At 36.3% G+C, this 22208-nt stretch overlaps 4 protein-coding genes across 6 annotated transcripts; 1 reads left to right on the top strand and 3 right to left on the bottom strand.

Moving 5' to 3' along the window:
• Window positions 1-935: 935 nt before the first annotated feature.
• Window positions 936-2041, bottom strand: LOC141838076 (elicitor-responsive protein 1-like). Of its 2 annotated transcripts, none has more exons than XM_074725467.1 (5): window positions 1896-2041; window positions 1734-1799; window positions 1500-1647; window positions 1220-1359; window positions 936-1120 (listed from the first exon to the last, which is right to left on the bottom strand). In XM_074725467.1, the coding sequence occupies exons 1-5, from the start codon at window positions 1963-1965 to the stop codon at window positions 1107-1109; spliced, it is 438 nt and encodes a 145-aa protein (XP_074581568.1). In that variant the 5' UTR covers window positions 1966-2041; the 3' UTR covers window positions 936-1106. The 2 variants fall into 2 exon arrangements, with proteins under 2 accessions (XP_074581568.1, XP_074581569.1); XM_074725468.1 differs by having other exon boundaries at window positions 1500-1644.
• Window positions 2042-2543: 502 nt separating this feature from the next.
• Window positions 2544-8455, bottom strand: LOC141838624 (uncharacterized). Its single transcript, XM_074726155.1, has 13 exons — window positions 8144-8455; window positions 7311-7384; window positions 7072-7155; window positions 6892-6972; window positions 6715-6795; window positions 5231-5323; window positions 4444-4623; window positions 4247-4314; window positions 4089-4140; window positions 3924-3977; window positions 3738-3830; window positions 3350-3416; window positions 2544-2996 (listed from the first exon to the last, which is right to left on the bottom strand). Exons 1-13 carry the CDS (start codon window positions 8283-8285, stop codon window positions 2905-2907), a joined length of 1161 nt encoding a protein of 386 aa, XP_074582256.1. The 5' UTR covers window positions 8286-8455; the 3' UTR covers window positions 2544-2904.
• A 323-nt stretch (window positions 8456-8778) lies between these two features.
• On the bottom strand, window positions 8779-12206 carry LOC141841906 (uncharacterized). The gene is made up of 3 exons (XM_074730102.1): window positions 11919-12206; window positions 10316-10504; window positions 8779-9196 (listed from the first exon to the last, which is right to left on the bottom strand). The coding sequence occupies exons 1-3, from the start codon at window positions 12156-12158 to the stop codon at window positions 9119-9121; spliced, it is 507 nt and encodes a 168-aa protein (XP_074586203.1). The 5' UTR covers window positions 12159-12206; the 3' UTR covers window positions 8779-9118.
• A 511-nt stretch (window positions 12207-12717) lies between these two features.
• Window positions 12718-18697, top strand: LOC141841698 (uncharacterized). Of its 2 annotated transcripts, none has more exons than XM_074729880.1 (11): window positions 12718-12909; window positions 13661-13753; window positions 14206-14330; window positions 14846-15334; window positions 15447-15616; window positions 15729-16945; window positions 17061-17140; window positions 17255-17353; window positions 17521-17594; window positions 17940-18078; window positions 18392-18697. In XM_074729880.1, exons 1-11 carry the CDS (start codon window positions 12825-12827, stop codon window positions 18473-18475), a joined length of 2655 nt encoding a protein of 884 aa, XP_074585981.1. In that variant the 5' UTR covers window positions 12718-12824; the 3' UTR covers window positions 18476-18697. The 2 variants fall into 2 exon arrangements, with proteins under 2 accessions (XP_074585981.1, XP_074585980.1); XM_074729879.1 differs by having other exon boundaries at window positions 15441-15616.
• The last annotated feature ends 3511 nt before the right edge of the window (window positions 18698-22208 follow it).

Raw genomic sequence — 22208 nt, 5'->3', positions numbered from 1 at the left:
ATTGTTATGAGTTGTTTTGGATAAAATCATAAAATTTAGATTTAAATTAAATAATATCATATTATTATGGAGATATATAACTTAAGCTCAGTAAAATAGTTGATAAAATTTGACAGATCAAGAGGATCAGACTTTTTCATCGTCGACATGGCTCCGGCAACTTTGACCCAGTCAAAGATTCGGTCGGATTCAACTTCATGGATCCGGTGGAGAGGAACACCGTCGGCGTGCCGATCGGCGGGTGGGTGGCTATAAGATTTTTAGCCGACAATCCAGGTACGAATATGAAATTACTGAAATTCAGAAAACTATTTGATAAATCTACCAATTTTTTTCCTTCATATTTAAACAAAACAAATACAGAGAAACTTTTATAGGAGCGAAATTAATTTTTTTCCTTTAAAAATTTTAAAATCCATACAAGATTTACTAAATATTTTTCAACTAACTAAATAATCAATATTAAATATAATTTTAGGAGTGTGGTTCATTTTTGCAAAAGGTGGAAATAAGTGGCCCCACACGATCGGTTTCACGACCATATATGAGAAGGTAAATCGAAAAACTACAGTTAGCCACGACAGAGGAGGACATTGTCTCAGCTTCATTTGTCGAGATTCGAACTCTTGTCCATTTCTGCAACTCTGCTCCATCGTAACCAATTCAACTATGCTCCGGGGGCTGAATATGAGAATTCATGCATTGTCACATAGAGGCGCACTTGACCAAAATGTTAATTAATCTTGATCAATGGAGTAATTAATCATTAATTCTTGATTAATTGATCCATCCATCACTAACTTGGCATTCTTTTTTTTTTCTTGCTTTTTTCCTTTTTGTATGATGTTGCTTTTTGGTGTGTGGCAAAGAAGGAGAACCCTTAATAAGTTATTGAATAATGTGAATTTTTCTTTTGATCTACCAATATTTCTTCCTCACTCCAATAATAAAATGAATTTAATACATTTCCAAAAGAAAACAACAAATTTAATTCAATTTCAACAACAAATCAAATAATTGGTTAGCTAACTAAGAAGATCAGTACAATCGATCTATCTATTCTTCAAGCACTTGCACGTACAATCTATAAATCCAAGCTCCTTTTTTCACTCCATCACATCTACAAGTACACAACAACAACAAAGTTTGTTCTACAATTAGAGGAATTTCATTTAAAAATAATACAAAAAGATTAATAGCATTTGCATTAATTAATTACCTTGGTTAAATTTGAAGGTGACACCAACTCTTATCTCGCCGTGATATCTCTTATCGGAAAGCACAACCCGATACTTGCAAGGGCTCACTTCCATAAACCCCTTCTCCAACCCCATCGCAATCACATCTCCAACATTAATCCTATTCATCATCAAACACACACAATTAATAATAATCTCTTATGCAATTAGGGATAATTACTAACAAGAGGTGTTAATGATTTTGAAATTCTAAAGGGCATTTTAAGGAAGGAATATAAATTTATGTAATGAAGAACTCACGTTGCTTCTCCGACAAAATCATCGGCCGAGAAGGTGTCACGGTCCATGACTCGAAGCACAAGCTTGTGTCGAATCGAGTTGTTCCCGAGTGGATGGTGAACCTTGAACTTGAATTTCTGGTTCCACCGTGGATTCCCTCCTTCCTCTGCTAAATTAAATTCACATTTAATTATATTTTATAATCTTAGAAAATCACATATATATATAATTATTTAATAATTAGAAATTACTCACTATATGCAACTTTGCTCTTCTGTTGCTGGTCCCTGTACTGAATCTCCACATAAGGATCCATCTTGCCTGCTCAAATCAATCAAATTCAAATAAAATAAAATAAATAAATACATAAAATTACAATTAAGATTTCACGAAATAAACTAATTAATTAATAAATACCTATTAGATCAGTGTCTTTGAGACCTTTGGCATCCACCAGTAGCACTTCTAATTCTCCAAAACTACTCATCTTTAAGTAATTAATTGTATGATCTCTTCTTCCTTCTGATCTCTCTTTCTCTAATTTGTTTCTTCTTTGTATCTTCTCTTCGCTGTTCTTCTCTCGTTCAGCAACTAGATTAGCTATATATAGAAAGGAGAGGAAGGAAGATGGATGATTAATTAATTTATTAAATTTCAAGTCAAATGATTTTTTAATTGAACCAGTCAATGATTTGAGCATTATTGACCAGGAACAGGTCGTGCAAGAAGTGGCCAAATCGGACTTGTCTTGTATAATTTTGACATAATAGTGTTTAAGTGTCGTTTTTAATATTAATTTCTGGCTCGTTTTGGATAAACTCTCCAATAAATGTGGAAAAGGAGATTTGAACCAGTCAGTCAGATTTTGCTAAATTGGACCATTATTTTCTCCAGTATTCTGGAATGCGCGGAATTTGTACAAAGAAAAGTCTACATTTGGCGCCCTCGCGTGGGAAATTCACCAAAAGTTTTTGGGTTAAAATGATATTTTAGTCTATATATCATAAAATGATTGCAAGCATTGAACAAATACAACGATGAACAGCAGCATCAAGTGCGATTGCAAGCATTGAAATAGACAGATTATATCAAAACTTTTTTACACATACTACTACAACCAAATGAATCAGTGTAGCTCTCCATAAACATATCTGGAAAATTCTTTTGCGAGCATGAACAAATGGTCTAGCACCAGAACTCACATTTGTGCTTAACGTGACGTGAATATGACATCGACGATCGTTTAGCACACAAAATGGACATCTTGGGCTGCAAAGAGATTGTAAGGAAGGAAGTACCGTTCTGACCATATTTAGAAACTTAGTGACATGCGAACAGAATGGCGATAAGCGACTTAGCTTTGAATGTCTGCAAAGGTCAGAGAAGGTTTTTCAATCAGTGCGCAGGAGGTTTGGTACACAGTCGATCAGTTGAATTTTCCAATTTCCATTTTCTTCTTGATTGCTCTTTGGCCGTGATAGATGAATGCATCTAGTATTCCTGAAACAGTAAAGATACCTGCAAGTGGAATGGAATAGATAAATTTAGACGATATTTCTGAGTCATGAATAGTATCCAGGAAGATGCATAAGAAAAAAAAAAATCAATTTTGCAGGTTTGCAACCAAATATCATCTTTTATATGAACATATAGTAGCATGTCATTAACACTGTCTCCTCAGGATGAAGCAAAATAATACAATTTATGAGGGAATTGACAATTTGTTCTAGCAAAAGATATTATGATGAGGGATCGAAGATTCAATGTGGGATTGGGTTCTCAACAAGTATGGCCCATTAAATGATCTTGAAGTCATGGAAATAACATCAAATTAGTTTAGATATTCATGACAAGAATGAGGAGAATGCTACCTCCAACAATCGCGCAGACATTAGTCAAGAGGTGCAAGAAAGATACATGTGCCTCTGTGAAAGTAACCTGCATAATTTTTCATGTAAGATGTCAACCATATTATACAGAGATCATTTGACTGGAAAGAAGTCTTTGTAAAACTACTATTTCAATTTTGAATATTAAATTAAGATTCACACACACAAAGTATCTTACGAGTGACCGAAATATTGAACAACAAATACATCATGGTAGTGGATGCAGAAGCCAAAGTTCCAATTTAAAGTGAATAAAGATAGTAAAACATTAATGGATAAATGAAGATAAAAATGATAAATGCTGATATGGCCAACTTTGTGAGGGTATCAAATCAATCAACAGTTAAACCAATGCACATAGAAGTGTTACCTTAATTGGAGAAAGGTCATAAAAGAAAAACACTCCTGGAACAGAATGTAACCGACCAGTATCGTCATTCCTGAAATGCTCTGTCACTGAAAACTGCACAATCACACAAGCATTTGGATAGCATCAAAGGAAATCACTGTATAATAAAAAAAATACAGAAAATGTGATTCTAAGAATCAAAGTTACCTGATTGGTCTGGATAGCGTGTCCATTTATGTCAGTGTATACAGTAGGAACCACCTATAAAGGAAGAGAATACAAAAATTTAAGCAACACTGCATGACCGTATGATACTTGGGCTTCAAGCATCCAATCTGAAAAGTGAAAAGGAAATATTATAATAAAACCTACCTTGATGAAGTATTGGTACATTCCATATGGTGTTTGTTGCACCCACTGCACTCTGATATTTTAACAAGTAGGCAAGCAATATTTCCATATTAAAAGATTAGAAAGTCCAAATGATAACTGAAAATTTTACAAATCTCAAGAGATGCACTGGAGGTTACCCATCAAGAGGATTGACAACACCAGGAAAATACTCTCCAAATGATAGTTTGTTAATTTTATGGCTTATCTGTCATGATGATGATAATGGGGAAAAACTGTCACTAGAAATATAGCTCCCTGAAACTAGAATAGATGAAAACTATAGCTAGTAACAAACAAAAAAAAATTCAAGGTTGAGTGGTCCAGGATTTCTTACATTGAAACTTTCTTTCTGGAATGGCAACAGGTCATGCACATGCATATTTGACTGTTGGAAGCTTTTACCAGGGGCGAAATGAAAATTCCCGCCCACCTTGTTGACTTCTAGGAAACCATAGATGTTGCACCCTTCACCTTCTTCATCCTTGATCTTTTGAAGAAATCCTTCTCTCTTGCACTAAGATAAAAGAGAATACGGAAAAGTTCATCAACCTTCTTATTAAGAAATCATTCGTAGACCTTATACCCTATTTGTTGCTTCAGATAAAGCACTTTAAATTTTTAGGTCAATGATTTGACTCATACATGTTACTGTCTCAAGAAATAATTTTTCTAACGAAATTATATACATGAACTTCTACAAGTTATCAGTTTTGTTACTTCGTCAAGTTATCAGTTATTCTTTAGGCCTCTTGCCTGGTGACTAAGCCTCCCTAATTTTGTTGTAGAGGCAGCCCTACCATAAGTTGACAGTCACTAGAGGAAATGCCACCATTGGAGGCAAGACTGTCTCACACTAAGCACATCACCTGCATATACCACCTAAGTCATGGGACTGTCATGCCCGCAAATGTCAGCCTAAAGCAGTCATGACTTGAGAAAACTAAGCCAGTCAGGAAAGTTAGAATGAATGTGAGAAGATATAGCTTGAATCATTCCCATGATAATCTCTAGTCATTTTAAGATGATGGTTTCTTACAATGGCTAGGTTCATAAGTTGCAGTATAAACATTCAAGAAACAGTACGGCAAGTTGAGATACCAAGAATTTATAGGCAATAGTACCTGGTCAATCAGATCGGGGTTTGACAGGCCCCAACCTTTCTTTCTGTAAGCTTCACGAACTTCTTCACAAGAATTGCAGCAATCTTCCTCAGACTGAAAATAGGGTTCAATTAGTAATCAGTTGAAAGAAATTTAATAAATTTTAGGAACACATATTTACATAGAATAGATCTTAACTTTTATTAAGTACAAGAAAATTTGAGACGAAATTGATTATTTCTTGAGCATATGAACTAACATATCATCAATAGAATCAGATTGAAAGGTGATTAAATCTCAAAGGAATGGACAAGCTCAATAGCCACTGAGACTTTCATGTTCTTCAACATACTAAAAGTTAAAACAGATCCTAAGGAGAAAACTCTCCAACAGAGGTGCAATACATTAGTGGGAAAAGGACAAATAGTTTAGGCCTACCACATGTAGGTCAAGCATACTGACAGGACAAGAAGCAGGTTCTCATCAATTCAGTTATTCAGACCAGCACCACGTTTTACATAATCTCACAGGTCAACACTAATATTTAATGTTTTCAAACTGAATGGATCACTAAGGTTAAACTTAAATTCATAAATGATAATTAATAGAGACAATTGAATCAATTAGAGCTGAAGTTATAAGGTACAAAGAAGACCAAGAAGTAAGACCAAGAAAACTTCAGTTAAAATATAAATTTATAAATAATGAAGTCTTGCATAGAATTTGATGGAGGGATAAGATCCATATAGATAACCTTAAATAATTAGAACTAGCATAGCTTGATGGTGATGATAAAATGATGATGAGGAAGATGATGCTGACAAAAAACCAGTTAGAATTTAGGCAATATTACATATTGTCATGGTTCCTTTATGCTTTAACTTTCTTATGTCAATTTTTTACTTATCATCATGCAGAGTGTATTAAGGTGATAAACCAAACATTATTCCCTAAGAAGTAGAAGGAACAAGTGGAAGGTAGATTTGACCTTTCTTGTTTTCACTGGTTTGTGTGCTTTGCTTTTTATCAACTCCAAAATTTAAATTCTTCATGTTTGATTCAAGAGTTGATATTTGTTTGTGAAGGTTTTCATCATGGTTTTGACTTGTTTTGCTATTTTGTCCAATTTTGCAGAATTTCATTTTTGTATTTAACAACCTCTTTCAAATTACCAAACACTAAGTTGATAAACCTCTGCCAAATTACCCAAAAGTAGTTTGATAAACAACCTGGGGGAAATTATCCAGGTCAAGGTTCATTAACCACTGGTTAACTGGTCCTTCTGTCCTATAAGGTTTTCTTGACAATTAATCAAAATGAATTTCAAAAGAATAGTTAGTTAAGATGTTAAAGATTGAGTTTGCTAGATTATAACAAAAATGTGGTAATGGCAAGAACTTTCTGTGACTTATTAAGGTAATTTCATAGGATAACCAAAGCAATAGTTCATCACAGTATCGGTTCAATAATGACAAGCTGCTGGAGAAATAGACTTAGAAACATACTGCTTCCGCACCATAGCAAGAACCACAATATGTCTCATTATGTTCAAGCCGTCCACCATGTCTTTGTAAAGGATTTTCAATCTGTAGTGTAAAATGGCAACAAATAAATACAGGCTGCATGTCTATGTCCTACAAACTTAGTACTATCCAGTAAATGGATACACAAGTCATACACACCTTAGGTGAACCAATTCCATCTTGTCTAGATTCGATAGCATTCCCATGAGAGTCTAACCTCTTTTTGATGATGTCGTGTCTCTGTTAATAGAACATGGGGAAAACCTATTACTAAAGGTCAAAAGTAACAGTTTAGAGCACTTAATACAGCTATATAAAAACTCTAGTGATAATACATACAACATCAAGATGCTCTTCTCCACTGATATCCATTGCATCGAGACTGACCATAGAGCAAGAAAGGGCAGGGAATGTGATATCAAACTGCACTTATAATGAAGGAAACATGTGTGGGAAGGGGGAACAAGATAAAACAAGAGAACATTGAGATGAATCATGTATGACAAAATGCAGTCCTTAAAAAAAATCAAAGATATGTACTATATGCAATCTTAAAAGTTTAGCAGTATAAATATTACATTGATCCGTAGCTTTTCTCCTGTTGAAGTATCAACTACAAGCTTTGTTTCTGTAACAGCATGAAGATACAACCCTGCAATAACAAAAGGGGAAAAAGGAAACAAACTGAGATGAAATGCATTTTGAAGTACAAAAGCACAAACCTGTATACACAAAAGATTGGAAAATGAGCTTAACCACAAAGGACATCAATGATATTAACAACTAGGAGAACTTCCTAAAGTTTCTAATGGTGCATCAATACATTTGGCTTTGCAATTCAACATTTTCCCCATGGCAAGATCACTATATTCAACAGAGGAAGAAGAGTCCACTTGTATATTACAGTGTTAAAAATGAGTCGGCAGCATGATTATATGAAGATAAGGGGAGAAATCCAAAATGATTGATTCAGCCTCATTTCAACACGCTAGCCCACCATTAGTCCCAACTGTTATAAATAGGTCAGTTACATGATAATATGAAGAACAGGGAGTATAAAAACTTGAAATCGTTAGTTTATTGAGATTTTAGAACATTATTTATGATGAAATCACTAGACATATAGATCCTCTACTTGGGAAAAAAATGGAAGAAAGAACTATAATTGCATGGGATGATCTCCTCCAGAAGCCTAAATTCCAGCCAAAAATACTGTAGTTAGTAGTTCAACGCTACAAAAAAAAAAAAAATCGCCCTATAATCGTGCAAAAATCTCTGAGCTCTATTCTTCAAACAGGAACACTACGATGACGTGAACCCTTCTGATGCTAAAATTAGATTTAACCAAGGTCAAACCCCTACGAACTGCATCTCACTCAACCAATCTAGGCAAAAACAACTTTAAACTCACGCAGTTCGGAGATGAATAGAAGGAACATGATGATGGAGGAGGCGATGGTGATTATGCCGCCGGAGAGGGTTCTTCTGTAGAAATCTTCGTTGATCTTCGGGTAAGCGTCCAGATTCCGCAACTTGAGAAAGAGGGCCTCCATCGAATTGACCGCCAAGAGGAACAACTAGGAGCGTACACAGATCGCGAAATCAACAGGAATCAAGGCGAACAAAGGTTGGGAAAAAGATTGGGATCTATGAGATTGAAATTTGGATTCGGTAGCTCGATCTTTCTCGAATATATATAAACAAAAACAACTACAGCAGGGTTTTTCTTTGTCTATTCCTCTTTCTCCTCGTCACTATTAAACGCTTCCCCACTTAAATCATTTTCTAATTCAAATAAAAGGTTTTAAACATTTTCTCAATTACCGGGCTGCTCCTGTGGAGCCCGGCATGGGAATGGGCCGTGTCAGCCCAAGCCCAAATTCACTAGGTCAATTTTTTTAAAAAATAATAAATTAAATTATATAAAAATACATAACACTTAGTAAAATAGAAAGAATAGTAAAATAAAAAAAAAAAAATAAAAATTTGGAAAATATAAAAAGTCAGAAATTTTGACTAGAAGTTTGCATAACACGTGAAGCAGCAGTCAAGTTGTGATTTTCCTAAGAAAAGTTTGAACAACAGATGAAAAATAAACATATGTATCAAAGGTAAACCCTGAATTGTAAAAGTTATCTGGAAACATTCTCTAAGAATTGCCACACTATAGTACATAGATTTCACAAAAGTAAAGTTTGGAATTCTCTAAGGAAAAAGTGCTGTGATTGCGACTAGAATTCTGTGTTTCCTCGGAATCACAGCTTTGTAGACTATTTCTGGATCGAAGTATGAGGATTGTGCTTCCTCAAGTGGTTTTCTGGCTTCATTCTGTTCATTGTTATCTTGTAACTGAGGGTTGAGATGTGCAACAGTGAAGCCATGGAGTTCACCTTCGTTTGACACTTTCTTCTACTCTTGTGAAGGCATCTCTGAACACATCAATGGCCCAATCCTTGACATCATCCTGCAATCAAATTAGAATTGTGCGACCTTTTTAAAGATGAATTTGCAATGATATATCTGTTAAGGAAAGACAGAAGAATAGCATTCAAATTGTTCTGCTGCCACTTTGCTCGAGCAAAATGAACAGTATTGTTATATACATAACTATTCGATCTGAACTAAGAGTGAGCTTGAATTTATTAGAAAATTATCACACTATACCAAACTGACAAGATTGGACAATTTTCAAACCGAAAGGAAAGGAAAGGAAAGGAAAATGAAACATTCAAGCTTCCAAACTGAACATACACATGTACACACATATATAATGAAAGATTCATCATATTCCATTTTATAAAATTGGAGCCATCATTGCAATTGATTCAGTTCTTATAGGTAAATATTACTATCCAAGTACAGTTATAAATCAGATCATGATCAAGTGCTTCTTGGATTGTCTTATGTCTTTTAATTTGTGTTATGCCCACAACAATATATTATATAAATCAAATTCTTTTTTATTTATTGAACCAAGACCTCACATCCATAAATCAATATTTTCCTGTTTTATCTTGGTTTGCTTTATTTTGGATTTTTATTACGATCTTTTATTTTGATTTTGATTTTTTTAGGGAGCAGGCAAAATGATTTTGATTTATTGATTCCGTAAGAAAAATCTAAACCAAAACTCAAACTGAAATAATTTCAAATTATAGGTTTGTTTTTTGTTTGGTTCAATTTTAAACCCGTATTGGCAAAATAAATATACATCCATAAAAAATTGAAAAATACTTTTAAGCGAAGTTTTAGTGAAAATAATAGTAAAAATTATTGTACTTTATGATTTATGATAAATAATGAACAGAACAAATCGATAACAATAAGAGAACATATTAATCAACTAACTCAAATATATACAGCTTATATATGGTCACAAAAATCTTGTGGATGTCAAAATTGTAACCAATAATTTTGTCTAGATTGAAAACCAAAACAAACTTTTTCAGTTTGGATTGATTTGAGTAATCAGTTTTGAATTATAAATACACACCCTTATACTTTGAACTAAGGGGGCATGGGTAATTATTTTGGAGATAAACTGAATCAATAAACAAAGCAAACTATAGATAGAAGGCCATACCAGCTTTACTGGCTCTCCTGTTCTGATGCGTGCATTTGGACGAGCAAACTTGGACTCAAACGGAGTTCTGGGTCGTACCTCCTGGATTGCATCCCACTCTTCACGAGAAAGCATTCTAATTGTTCCCTGTTCAGGAGGTGCATTTTTCATTTTACGCTCCAATCTTTCTTGAGAGGTGGCATCATGCTCCTGCGGTGATGCCAAAAGGAATTATACATGTTATTAACTACAAATATCTTACTGATAAATGAAAGAACAATTAACAGACAACAACAATTAGTAAATCATAATTCTAAAAAAGCAACATAATTGGCTAGGAAATGATAGAAACCCTGGCTAATGTAGATTTGATTCCTTTATGGTCACTAATACATCTGAAATAATGGTTTCTAAAAGACACAGTAAAAAGAACAATAGCTCAACTAAAAATTAGACTATCTTGCCAAACCCTTAAGTCCCACATCTCCTCTATCACACGATTCATGATAATCCAATTGGATGGGGAAGATAATAGTGTATGATTCCATCATCTAAAATTGTAGGAGAAAAGTTGGATGATATTCCAACAAAATTCTAAAAAAAATAAGGGCTGGGGAGGTCACAGATAGACTACGATATATGTAATAATGTCAGCATCAAATTCACAGAAGCATAAGATCGCCTATAAGAACAATCTTGAAACAGAAATTGTTGGAAACAAAGTTGAGAAGGGCATACCTTTCACATCTCACTGTGAGTTTGTTTCAAAGAATCAATCTAAGCAAGAGTTATGAGAACTTAAAAAAACTTGATATCTTGCTCATCCTAGAATCAGTGACACTGACCAAACAAGCATGGGCTAAAACAAAAATAAATCTAAATGAAGAATCAAATCACTGAAGCCCACCGATATTTGACAAATCAGATCTCAACATACTAATGGCTTGATTATGAAACCAAAATTTAGGATTGTTGTAACTGACTTTATTGCTGGGGTGCCAAATTCAAGTGCTATCACATATTATTATGTCATTTTTTGTTGCTTGTTGAGTTTAGAAAAAATAACAAGCACTTTGAAAGATACAGGTAAATTCATCAGATAGGCTTCAAACTGATTGAAATGAAAAGGATTTACGAGGAAGATAACAATATCTCGCTTTCTCCTGGGTCTTGAATGATAAAAAATTCACACTTCAATTACATACTCGATACTGAATCAAAAACCATTTCATAGAATAAATTTCAATCACTTACTCAATACGAACACTGCAAAAAGTTAGTTTAAAAAATATTTGAAATGTAACATAAGCTCTTTGACAAATACATCAGTAGTCAATAACCCAGAGAATGCACCGCATGGAAGATTAATGATCAAAAGAGGCTTCTTTTAGTTGAATGATGATGCTAAACACTTCATAAGCCCGATATTATAGAACACAAATGGGCTACTTTCTAAGGCCGAAATAAAAGCGACGAGCAGTACAAATTTGTTATGAATTTCCCCTCATCGTGCGTGAGAAAACAAAACGAATCAATCAAGAAGACGAGCACATTTAAAAGATCGACTTCGAAGGAACAGAACCAACGTAGGAGAACGAGAAGTCTGCAAGCTCTGAAGACGTACCATCATGAGAAGCTTGACGAAAAGTGTAAGGGCGACGGCTCCAAGGACCATAGGCCAGGAGACAGTGTCGAGCCACTTGGAGGACTCCGGCGTCGGAACGAAAAACTCATCCTTTGATGGGTCCCGGGGCTGCCGCCGCGCCCGCTCACGGTCTCGGATGCGCGCTCGCAGCAGGTCCCCCGGTCCGTCGCCAGAGGCAGCACGGATCGGCCGTCCCACCCGCAGCAGCGACCGCAGCATCGATTTCGATCGGCCAAACCCTAACAAAGACGGCTACTGGTCGGTGAGAGAGCGAGGGAGGAGGCTGGCGGAGGCGGAGGCGGAGGCGGAGTGCGGCCACGATTGGGCTTCTTCACTGGGCCTTAAAAACCGGCCCATGGCAAAAGTGATCTACATTTGTGGAAAATATTTTTAAAAGAAAAGAATTTACAAACAAATATTTTACTCAGAAAATTGACCCTTAATATTATTTTTTTGAAACTAATTATCATCGGTATTTAATTTTAACCCGTTTAATGGGTGAACTCATAATTATTTAAAATTACAGATATTTATATTTATTCATATATTTTACTTAAGAATTTAAATAATTTACTATTTTTAATGTGTTTTAAACGTACTTCACATTTTTACGCTCTCATATATATTTAAATGAATATTTAATGGGGCAGGAAAATCTTTTTATATTCCAGTCATCATACTATATCACGTGAAAACCACGTGTACGACATCCATACACCTCTATGCTCCCATAAATCTCGTCTTCTCCCTCGAATTAGGGCATCATCCGTCTCGCCTCTTTCAAATCAATCCGCCCTTTCTGCGATAACCTTTGGCGATTCCCTCTCTCCTCCTTCGGCACCCCAAAATTTGTCCAAATTGGTTGTCGCTCAAGCCTGCTGATAGATGGGGAAGAGGAAGGAACGCCGTCTCGCGGCGATGATGGCGGCGAGCCGGCGAGTAAAGCTCGATCTGTTCGCCGAGCCCTCCGGTATTCCTCCTCTCCATCTTCCTGTGAATCTCCTCTCTTCTCTTGTGTGGGATTTATTTATATTAGTGGTTATTAATTTTGAATTGAGCATCACTTTTTTTATAGAAAAATATGGTTGGGGACTAAGTGATGGATCGTTAGGATTCTAGAGTGATTGCTACATCTTTACCCAGACCTTCGATATTTATTGCTCATAAATCAGAAGCAAGCAAGATTTACCATGGATATCGGGTTCTCTGTCTAGGATTAATAGTGTTGACTAGTAAAATATGGCTGGTTGTTCAGCACAAATAGCTCTTGTGTGTTGGATGCTGAATAACATATATTCCATTTTTATAAAAGTTTTTGTCTATCGAGAACAATTTCCAAAAGTACCTAAACATGTCGCAACTTGCATTTAATATGCATTTTATGATTTTTTTTCCCTTTATTGCCACACGTGATACTTTTGCCTCGATGCTGTTTTGTAAGCATACTCTAGTACAAAATGGTTGCCTTAATGCATTGTTTCACATTATAGCTTATTGTGCCTGAATTCTGCAGAACTTGTTTTAAATTTTGTTTGGCTATGTGATGGATTCATAATGCCATATCATGATTTTGGCTTATCCTCTTTTTTTTTTTTTAACAATTCCTTTCGGTTATCTTCTAAATCAGCAAAGTGATTCTACAATGCTATAATGCTTGAGAAGCTTCTTCAGTTCTTTGATAAATTGCTTTATTTGCTATTCATCATGCTTTCTGTTTGTAGGAGAGATGGTGACGAGTTCTGTACATGACGAAGTAGGAGAGGATCCAGATAAAGACTACCAAGCTGAGGTTCCCAATTCACCATCTTCCTCAGGTGGGTTTCATGAGTTCATTTTAATGGACTATGTAGAGAAGATATGCCACAGCATATTTTTGGTGGAAACTTGGAAATTTTATACACGCTTGTTGTATGCACCAAATGTCTGGTTCTGAGACTGTAGGGTGGCTGAGGTGTGGGAACATCATTAGTCATTCAGATCGGGCTGCCACAGGGGAATTGAATGACTCCCTACCTGTTATTATCCTTTGGCAGCATCTAGATGTGGAGGTTTGTATGTCTCTAGCTTTATTTGGTTTGTACTTGCTGACATGTGTTTTATGATTGTCAGGTGGTTGGACATTTATTTTTTTTCATAAAATTATACTATTTCTATAACTACTAGCTTACTGCATAGTTAAAGGCTCAGTATTGTGTGTTTCAGGCATTTTCTTTAGCTTTATTTCTTTATTTCCAAGATATTTTACTTGTTAATTCCATTTTCTCAGGTAAGAAGAAGGAAAATCCTTTGTCGTTACTTGAGCAGTATAGTGACGATGAATTGGATGAAGAGTCCAGCAAACATCCAATTCAGAGTGCTGAAGAGAATGTATCAATTGATCCTCTGGTGCAGGTATTGTGATCCTTCCATTTTGTCTAGTCTGCTCTTATGGTCACACTGTAACATGGCAATTCACTATGTGCTGATATATCAACCAGATCTGATGCTCAGTTTTTTCAATATGAAATGCTATTGCATGCATGGTGGTCATGTGTATCATCTGGGGCATGATAACTGTTCTCGATACATGTGCTTGAGGGAGACATTTCTATGCTTCAAAATCATTAACTTTGTAGTTGTATCCCTGTACCACTATTTTTGTGCAGCATATAATGCACTGTTATGGTATTTTTCTTCCTAGAATCTATTCTACTCATTTCACTAGTGTTTTGAAAGATACATTTGTTGAGGAAAGTAATGAACAATCAAGATAATGTGAACGTTGCTGACAAAAGTAATGTTTGTGTTTTTTTTTTTCCTTGTTCCTATAGGGGAACGAGACTCTCCTTCATGTTAACTCATGTATAATGTCTTAAAGTTTTTGTATTTATTAACTGTATATTCTGCTAACTGTTAGTTATCAACAGGTTCAGGAAACTGTATCTGTAGATGTTATTGCTGAAAACAAAACAAATAATGCAGATGATGCTGTTGGTCTTAATGATGGCCAATTAGGGAACACAAATGACATTGAGTCTAATGATACCATAGAAAGTGATATTGCTTCAGCTGCTGCTCAAGGTAGCAAAGGTGCTTCTGAAAGCCAACCAGTTCTTGATGCTTCTGGAATGCAAGTTGTTGGTGATTTGGCAGGAAGTTGGAAGGTTGTAATGCATGAGCAGAGCAATCAATATTATTATTGGAATACTGCCACAGGAGAGACTTCATGGGAGGTACCTCATGGATTATCACTTGAAGTTCCTACAAATGGTGTCAATCTTTCTTCCACTGTTGAAGGACAAGTGAACTATCCTGTTCTCTTGCAAGCAAACATACCAGTTTCTAACATGCATGGTGGGATTAGTAGCAGCATAGAACCATATGGAACTGTGGAGATGATAAATACAGATGGACAGGTTGTATTTGTAGCTCAATTGACAAGCTTGAGTGTATACGCTATAACCATTTAAGCCTGTGCTACTCCATAATTTTGTTTTTTATCTAACTATTTTTTATTTATAGAAACAGGCAACAAGCAATGCTCTTTTAGACTATTCAAGGTCTTCCGCAGATCTGACAAGTTATGAAGCAGAACATGCCACAAAGATCAGTGAATTTTATGCAATGACAGATGTTCAGCCTGCTTCACTTGTGGAATATGCTCAAAACTTATTGCATAGACTGAAGACACTCCCTAGGTATGACTTGTGATTTCCTATTTTTATACTGTTTTTTCCTGATATGCGTATGTTACCATTTTATCAGATAATTTTTATTCTTGTCAGAAAGCTGATGTTTTGTGTTTCACAGCTGTGTTGATAGACATGAATGGATTGCAAAGGAGATTGAGTTGAGGATATCTGATTGCAAAGCACTTTCCTCATATGGTTCATCTCTGATTCCGTTCTGGTGGCATACTGAGACGCAACTCAAGCAGCTAGAGTCTGTCATTGCTGGTGCAGAAGTTTCTTCTATTCCTGATGAAAGTATTGTTGATAATGTAGGACCATCTAGAGTAGTTGAGGAGAATAATACTTTATATAATGGTGAAACCCGCTACTCCATTCCTAATGTTGACACAAATGTGACGCAGACCGAGAATGATATGAAAAAGCCTGAAAATGAAGACACTCCATGCTTAGGATTCAATGGTGTGAGGACCAATATATGTGAGGAAACTGTGAATTCCATATCCAGGGCTGAGCTGCCTACTGAGGATGTTGATATGGATGTGGAGATGGAGGTGGATGACGAGACATTTGATGTTCATCCAACATATCCAACTTCTGAATCTCCTGTTCAAATGGAAGCAACTGGCCAGGTGGGTCCAACTTCAGTAAGCCATTCTGATGAGCCTAATATTCCACCACCTCCAGATGAAGAGTGGATCCCTCCCCCACCTCCTGATAATGAAGTAATTCCTCCACCTCCGCCAGAAGATCCACCTGAACCATCATACCCTCCACCTTATGCTGATGTCTTGCCTCCGCCTCCCCAAGACCAGTATAGCTTGGGATATGTTCTTCCATCCTACAATTATTATGCTCCTAATGGGAGTGAGGTGACAAACCCAAACTATTATATGCATGGTGATGGATCTCAAATTGTCGAAGTTCCACAGCCGTCTTATTATGAACCAGTAGTATCAAGCACTTATCCTGAAATTGCTGTTCATGTCAATCAAGTTGAACCCATGACATACTATGATGTTTCTGGGGGGTGTGTCTCACACATACCTGTTGTTTCTGCCACTTCATCAACTGGTTTTTATGTTGAAGCAAGTGCTGTAAGTTATGGTAGTGTCTCATTGGATCAGGCAAGCTCAGTTGGGCCTGCTATGGAATCTGTAAACAAATCTGTATCACCAGGAAAGCATGATTCTGATGTTTCTGCTATTTTCAAAGAGACTAGTAAGGGCAGACTATCAGCAAATTCTGATACATCTGGCATGCAAATAGCCAACAAGGATTTAGTGAATGGAAGCACCATGGTTGCTCCTCCAGTTTCCATCAAAAATAAATCAAAAGGTTCTCACTTCTCAGTAACAATTTGATTGGTTAACTATACATGTTGGATGTACATACATTCTTGCCAAGTTCTCTTCCTTTTGTGCCTATAGTACCTAATGATATCATCTCTCAGTTTTACGTGCTAGGAAATCCATTGTTGCAGTTGCTCCAAGTTTGCGGTCTAATAAGAAGGTTTCCAGCTTGGTGGATAAAGTAAGTTTAAATGTGCACGAGTATATTGTGAGCTAATTGAATGTAGATTGTGCTTTTTTTGTTCCCTTTTGCATGTATGTATTTGCCTAACAATGTAGTTGTCTGTCTCATCAGTGGAAGGCTGCAAAAGAGGAACTGCATGGGGAAGATGATGACGATGAACCTGTAGATGCTCTTGAAATTTTAGAAAAGAAACGTCAGAAGGAAATAAAGGTGTGCTGAATTTGCATTTACTGCTGGCTGTGCCTCTCTTCCCTTCCCTCCCCCACCAACCCACACACCACCTCTCTCTCTCTCTCTCTCTCTCTCTCTCTCTCTCTCTCTCTCTCTCTCTCTCTCTCTCTGTTTGCGATTTGATGTTAATTGATTAATTTATGTAGGAATGGCATGCACGTCAGATTGCTACTGGAGAAGCTCAAGATAATGCAAATTTCCTTCCTTTAGGTGGTGACTGGTATGTTGTTTTTTAAGGCTTAGAACAAGTTGCCTTGGTATAGGCTGCACCAATTGAACACCACAATTGCACAAGTAGTAAGATTATAGAAATTTTGAGGCTTCTATGTATCTTTTGATGAATTTTGATGACTTTATGCTTTAAGTCCGTTCCTTTGCAGTGAATACAAATTTTCAATGTTTGACATTTTTATGTTTATACAGCTTATCTGCCTCCTTTTACAGTTTGTGATTTTTTACTTCATTCTCATCCTAAAGTGATACAAATTTGAATTTCGTCATTGAATTATCCCCCATTGTGCTCGTGTTGGTTGAAATTGTAGCTGAATGAAAAACTTGTATACAGGCGGGAACGGGTTAAACGAAGGAGAGCTGAAGCTGCCAAATCTGATGTGGTTGAATCTGTTTCGGAGGCAGCAGCTGACAATGTAAAAAAGCTGCCCGATGTGACGGAACTGTCCAAAGATCTTCCTTCTGGTTGGCAGGTTTGTCCACTCCACCTCATCTTGTTTCCTTTCTTCCTGCTTTGGTTCTTAAACATTAAAAATGATATTGACATGGCCTGAAAAGGGGAAAAAACATTATTACATAGTAATTAATTGGAATCTCGAAATGTAATGAGACGAGTGACAGTTAATAGCTATGTTAGAAATTGTTCAAGGACACGAGTTCCGAGTAACAGGAACCAATAACTATGTTTAAAAATGCTTTGCTTATGTCTGTCTCTCCACTTTCGACCAAATTCGTGAACTTGTTTCTTTCAGTCGGTCAGCTATTGATGTGAGTGTGTTGTTGCAGGCGTATTGGGATGAATCCTCCAAGGAGGTGTACTACGGAAATAGCATCACTTCAGAAACCACATGGGTCAGGCCCGCAAGATGAAGTGAAATTAAGAATAGAGCTCCTTTCTCTGTCTTTAATTTGCATGCGTGATGGACTCATTCACCGTGTCAGGTAGCGTTTAAACATCAACTTGTTCGTCAGCCAAAAAAAAAAAAAACACACACACGGTTCCTTGTTGCAGTGAAAATGGGTTACCTAAAATCTTATTCAATCTTGGTTGATGTTTAGAATTTTGATCCGTGAATGTGACAAGTTCTTAAATACTGGCTTAGTCGTTGTTGCTTCTAGAGGTCATAGTAGCGGTTATTTCCACGGCAGCAGCAATTGTTAAGATATGAAAAAATATCTCAAGAGATTAATTTTTAAATATATATTTTTACAGGTCGTTCCTTTAAAAATTATGATTATAAAACGTTTGATTCTTCTTTATTTATGTTTGTCTGTAATAGCATTTTTTTATTAAAAAAATCTGTGTAAAGTTGAGTTGATTTTTGATTTTCTCAGTCCTATTTTATCTAAAAATACTTAATAATAGATCGAATGCTGAAAACAATACCATTTTTGAAAACTAATTTTCGTAAAATATTTTTTATTTATGAATTTATCTAAAAAAATAATTACATGTCATTATTTACTATGTTTCGAACTGGATATATGAATTATCTCTCCATTGTCATATATACCATTACCGTTGATATCAAAATTTAAATCTTTCTTGACTTTGGTATTCATTCCATCAATTAGTGCAACAACTATTCTACTCTAAAACTTTAATCTCAATTAGAGAGATCCTCGACTCCAATTGCCCTTCTATTACATCATCTATCTCTACGTGTTAAAGCTCGATACCAAACTTTGACTATAAATATCTATATATATTGCTCATGAAATCATTGCTTTGTATATTTTCACTATTTTACTTTTGATTTTATCGTAGATATTCCCCCATTAATCCATGCCAAATTTGACTGAATCCAATTGAAGGAGACAATTGTTCTCCATTGGGACACGTATTCATTTGCTTGCTCGCTCCCTCACATCGCCATGTGAAATCCTAAGCTTTGTCCACAATCAGCAAGTCAAGCAAGAGAAATTAATCCAACATCAACATCAATAGATAGCAACACAAGTCATAAAAAAACTAACAGTAACGATTCACAATATTTCAAGCAAATTAAGCGACATATTTTCTTCCAACTCCGTTGAATCCATTCGAAAACCATGCCCTACACTTTTATTAGATTTGACTCGAAGGATTAATATAGGATTTCATCTCGACAATTAAGTCTATGACTAGCTCCATGATCGACAAACGAGCAACTATCTTCGGCTCTTGTCTACTCTTTATGCTCAGTTATGTCTGTATCAAGGTGCCTTAATTAGAGGGTTATCAATGCGACCGAACCTAAACCTAGCCGAAACGACATATTGCAACTTAATTCCTTAAAGATCACTTGACAATTTCTTATTATAGTTGGACTCTTATCCAAACAATTGAAATTGTCCACGTTGCGAGAAGTAATTTGAAAGAAGAGCAACGTTGCCTCCTATTTAGGAAGCTTTTTCGTCTCATCTTTGTCAAATGAAAATGACATAAAATAACAAACATAAGCAATAAATAAATATATAAATTAACCAAGTTCTGTAAACACTTCAAAAAAGATAGAATCTGTCACCTCAGGATCCCATATGATCGGCTCTCACAATCATCCATGAGAAGGTAAATCAAGAAGCTATTCTGTTCCGTCGTAATCAACTCAACTATGCTTCAGAGACAACTAAGTTCGATAAACACAAACTATATATGAATTACTATCCGATAGAAAATTATTATAATTGAGTTTTGATGAGATTAATTACCTGATGATCTAGAAATTACAATGTTTTAGTATAATTTCTTGACCAATTTGTTACACTCGAAAAGATTTTTTTTTTTTAAATAATGGAATGTAGTTTTCGTCCATGCCCACCTAATTAAACCTACCCAATCTAATCTTCTTGTCCACTACCTTTTAATTGCATGAACCAGGTGTCCGATGCTACCTTCCGGTCTTGTGGGCCACATTCTCAACACCATCCTATGAAATTGGTAATTCGGGTTACGCTGCCATGTGCTCACCTAACTAATTGAAAGGGGCCCATCTTTATTTAATACTATATATATATATATATATATCGTGTGGTGCATGATAAAAGATTCTATATATCTGAAATAAAAACAGTATTATTATTTATTTATTTATTTTATGATTAAGTTATTTTAAGATTTTTTTTCTTTAATGTATAGAGGTTGGATTATAGTATGAAGCATAAAAAAAATTTTAAAATGAAAAAAATTTAATTGCTAAGGGGTATACCGGCTTGTTATTCTGTATTATATTTCTTATTTTGCACATCATGTGAGCAACTAAATTTTTTTATTTTAAATTTTTTTATACTTAATATTATAATCAACTTTTAAACTTTAAAAGAAAATTTTTAAATGACTTAATCACAAGAAACAAAAAATAATAACATTGTTCCTATTCAAGTTGCCCTAAATTTTCTATAGAGGTATGATAAAATATTGCCTTGCACATTCATCTATGAACACTTTTTTTTTTTTTAGAATTTAAAGTTTAATGTTTAGGTTAAAGAAAGTAAGTGCTCACAAGTTGCTCATGGATAGATGCGCAAGGTAACAATTATATATATAATATTCTATGATCATTTAGTGTTAATCTTTTTCCTTAATTTTTATTTCCTTTAGCTTAAAACACTAAATCTTGAACCATAAAAAAAAAAAACATTAGGTGTTCACGAAGTACTTACGAATGGGTGTGTATCATATCTCTATATAGAGCAATATCACCCTACTCGCCCATCTATGAGCAACTCATTGACACCTGTTATTAAAATTATTTTTAAAAAAAATCTTACTTCATTTACTTGAGAATTGAAAGTTAGGTTTGGACAAAATCTATCTCTAAACTGTAAAATCCCAAATCATAAAAGAACTATATATATATATATATATATATATATACAGGTCTGATATCCTGCCCGACGAAAAAACCCGACCCCCGTACGCGACCGCCGGACCTCTTCGCGTTCATCGCCGTCCGATCACCGCCGGCCGCCATCCCGGGTCCGTTGGAACCGCAACTCGACGGCGCACACATCGGCATCGGATTCCGGTCGGATTGGGTCGGAATCCGGCCAGAATTCCGGCCGAAACAGAGCAGATTCATCCAGCGGCGATTTCGCCGGAATCCGACCGAATCGGGGCCGGACTCCGGCCGCGATCGACGCGCTCGGCGCCGGCGCGTCGACCGGACTGGCCGGATTCCGGCCGAAATCGCCGCCAGACACTGGCGGGCGGTTTTCGCCGATTCGGCCGGATTCCGGCACCCGCCGGACCGCCGGTGAGTTGCGGTTCCTACGGGCCTGGTCCGGCGGCAATTGGTGGTCGGACGGCGATGAACGGACGGCGGGAATCGGCGAAGGTCCGAGGAGAAACACTGTGCAATCGCGATAAACGGACGGCTGTGAATCACGCGATTCGGCAGTGGACGACTGGGATGCGTCGCGCACGAGTCGGGCAGGATACCGTCGCGCAGTATATCATTTCTATATATATACCGACGAGCCGGGCGCGTCGACCGCGGCCGGAGTCCGGCCCCGATTCGGCCGAATTCCGGCCGGATTCCGACGAAATATATATATATATATAGAAATGATATACTGCGCGACGGTATCCTGCCCGACTCGTGCGCGACGCATCCCAGCCGTC

The sequence above is a fragment of the Curcuma longa genome, chromosome 11 (assembly GCF_044706935.1).
Source record: "Curcuma longa cultivar G26 ecotype Majalengka, Jawa Barat chromosome 11, ITB_CL_G26_1.1, whole genome shotgun sequence".
NCBI lineage: Eukaryota > Viridiplantae > Streptophyta > Magnoliopsida > Zingiberales > Zingiberaceae > Curcuma > Curcuma longa.
The sequence above is the reverse complement of the archived record's forward strand: the minus strand, read 5'-3'. Positions and strand labels throughout refer to the sequence as shown.

What these genes read in the sequence shown, in the direction of transcription:
- LOC141841906 (XM_074730102.1), bottom strand. Translation starts at nt 12,158, where the DNA reads ATGCTGCGGTCGCTGCTGCGGGTGGGACGGCCGATCCGTGCTGCCTCT. An exon ending in TCGTCAAGCTTCTCATGATG is followed by an intron (nt 10,505 to 11,918) that starts GTACGTCTTCAG and finishes GCATCACCGCAG; the next exon opens with GAGCATGATGCCACCTCTCA. An exon ending in CAGGAGAGCCAGTAAAGCTG is followed by an intron (nt 9,197 to 10,315) that starts GTATGGCCTTCT and finishes ATTTGATTGCAG; the next exon opens with GATGATGTCAAGGATTGGGC.
- LOC141838624 (XM_074726155.1), bottom strand. Translation starts at nt 8,285, where the DNA reads ATGGAGGCCCTCTTTCTCAAGTTGCGGAATCTGGACGCTTACCCGAAG. An exon ending in GTTGTCAATCCTCTTGATGG is followed by an intron (nt 4,141 to 4,246) that starts GTAACCTCCAGT and finishes TTAAAATATCAG; the next exon opens with AGTGCAGTGGGTGCAACAAA. An exon ending in ATGACCTTTCTCCAATTAAG is followed by an intron (nt 3,417 to 3,737) that starts GTAACACTTCTA and finishes AAAATTATGCAG; the next exon opens with GTTACTTTCACAGAGGCACA.
- LOC141838076 (XM_074725467.1), bottom strand. Translation starts at nt 1,965, where the DNA reads ATGAGTAGTTTTGGAGAATTAGAAGTGCTACTGGTGGATGCCAAAGGT. An exon ending in GAAGAGCAAAGTTGCATATA is followed by an intron (nt 1,648 to 1,733) that starts GTGAGTAATTTC and finishes AATTTAATTTAG; the next exon opens with CAGAGGAAGGAGGGAATCCA. An exon ending in GATTTTGTCGGAGAAGCAAC is followed by an intron (nt 1,360 to 1,499) that starts GTGAGTTCTTCA and finishes GATGATGAATAG; the next exon opens with GATTAATGTTGGAGATGTGA.
- LOC141841698 (XM_074729879.1), top strand. Translation starts at nt 12,825, where the DNA reads ATGGGGAAGAGGAAGGAACGCCGTCTCGCGGCGATGATGGCGGCGAGC. An exon ending in CATCAAAAATAAATCAAAAG is followed by an intron (nt 16,946 to 17,060) that starts GTTCTCACTTCT and finishes ATCATCTCTCAG; the next exon opens with TTTTACGTGCTAGGAAATCC. An exon ending in CTTCCTTTAGGTGGTGACTG is followed by an intron (nt 17,595 to 17,939) that starts GTATGTTGTTTT and finishes ACTTGTATACAG; the next exon opens with GCGGGAACGGGTTAAACGAA.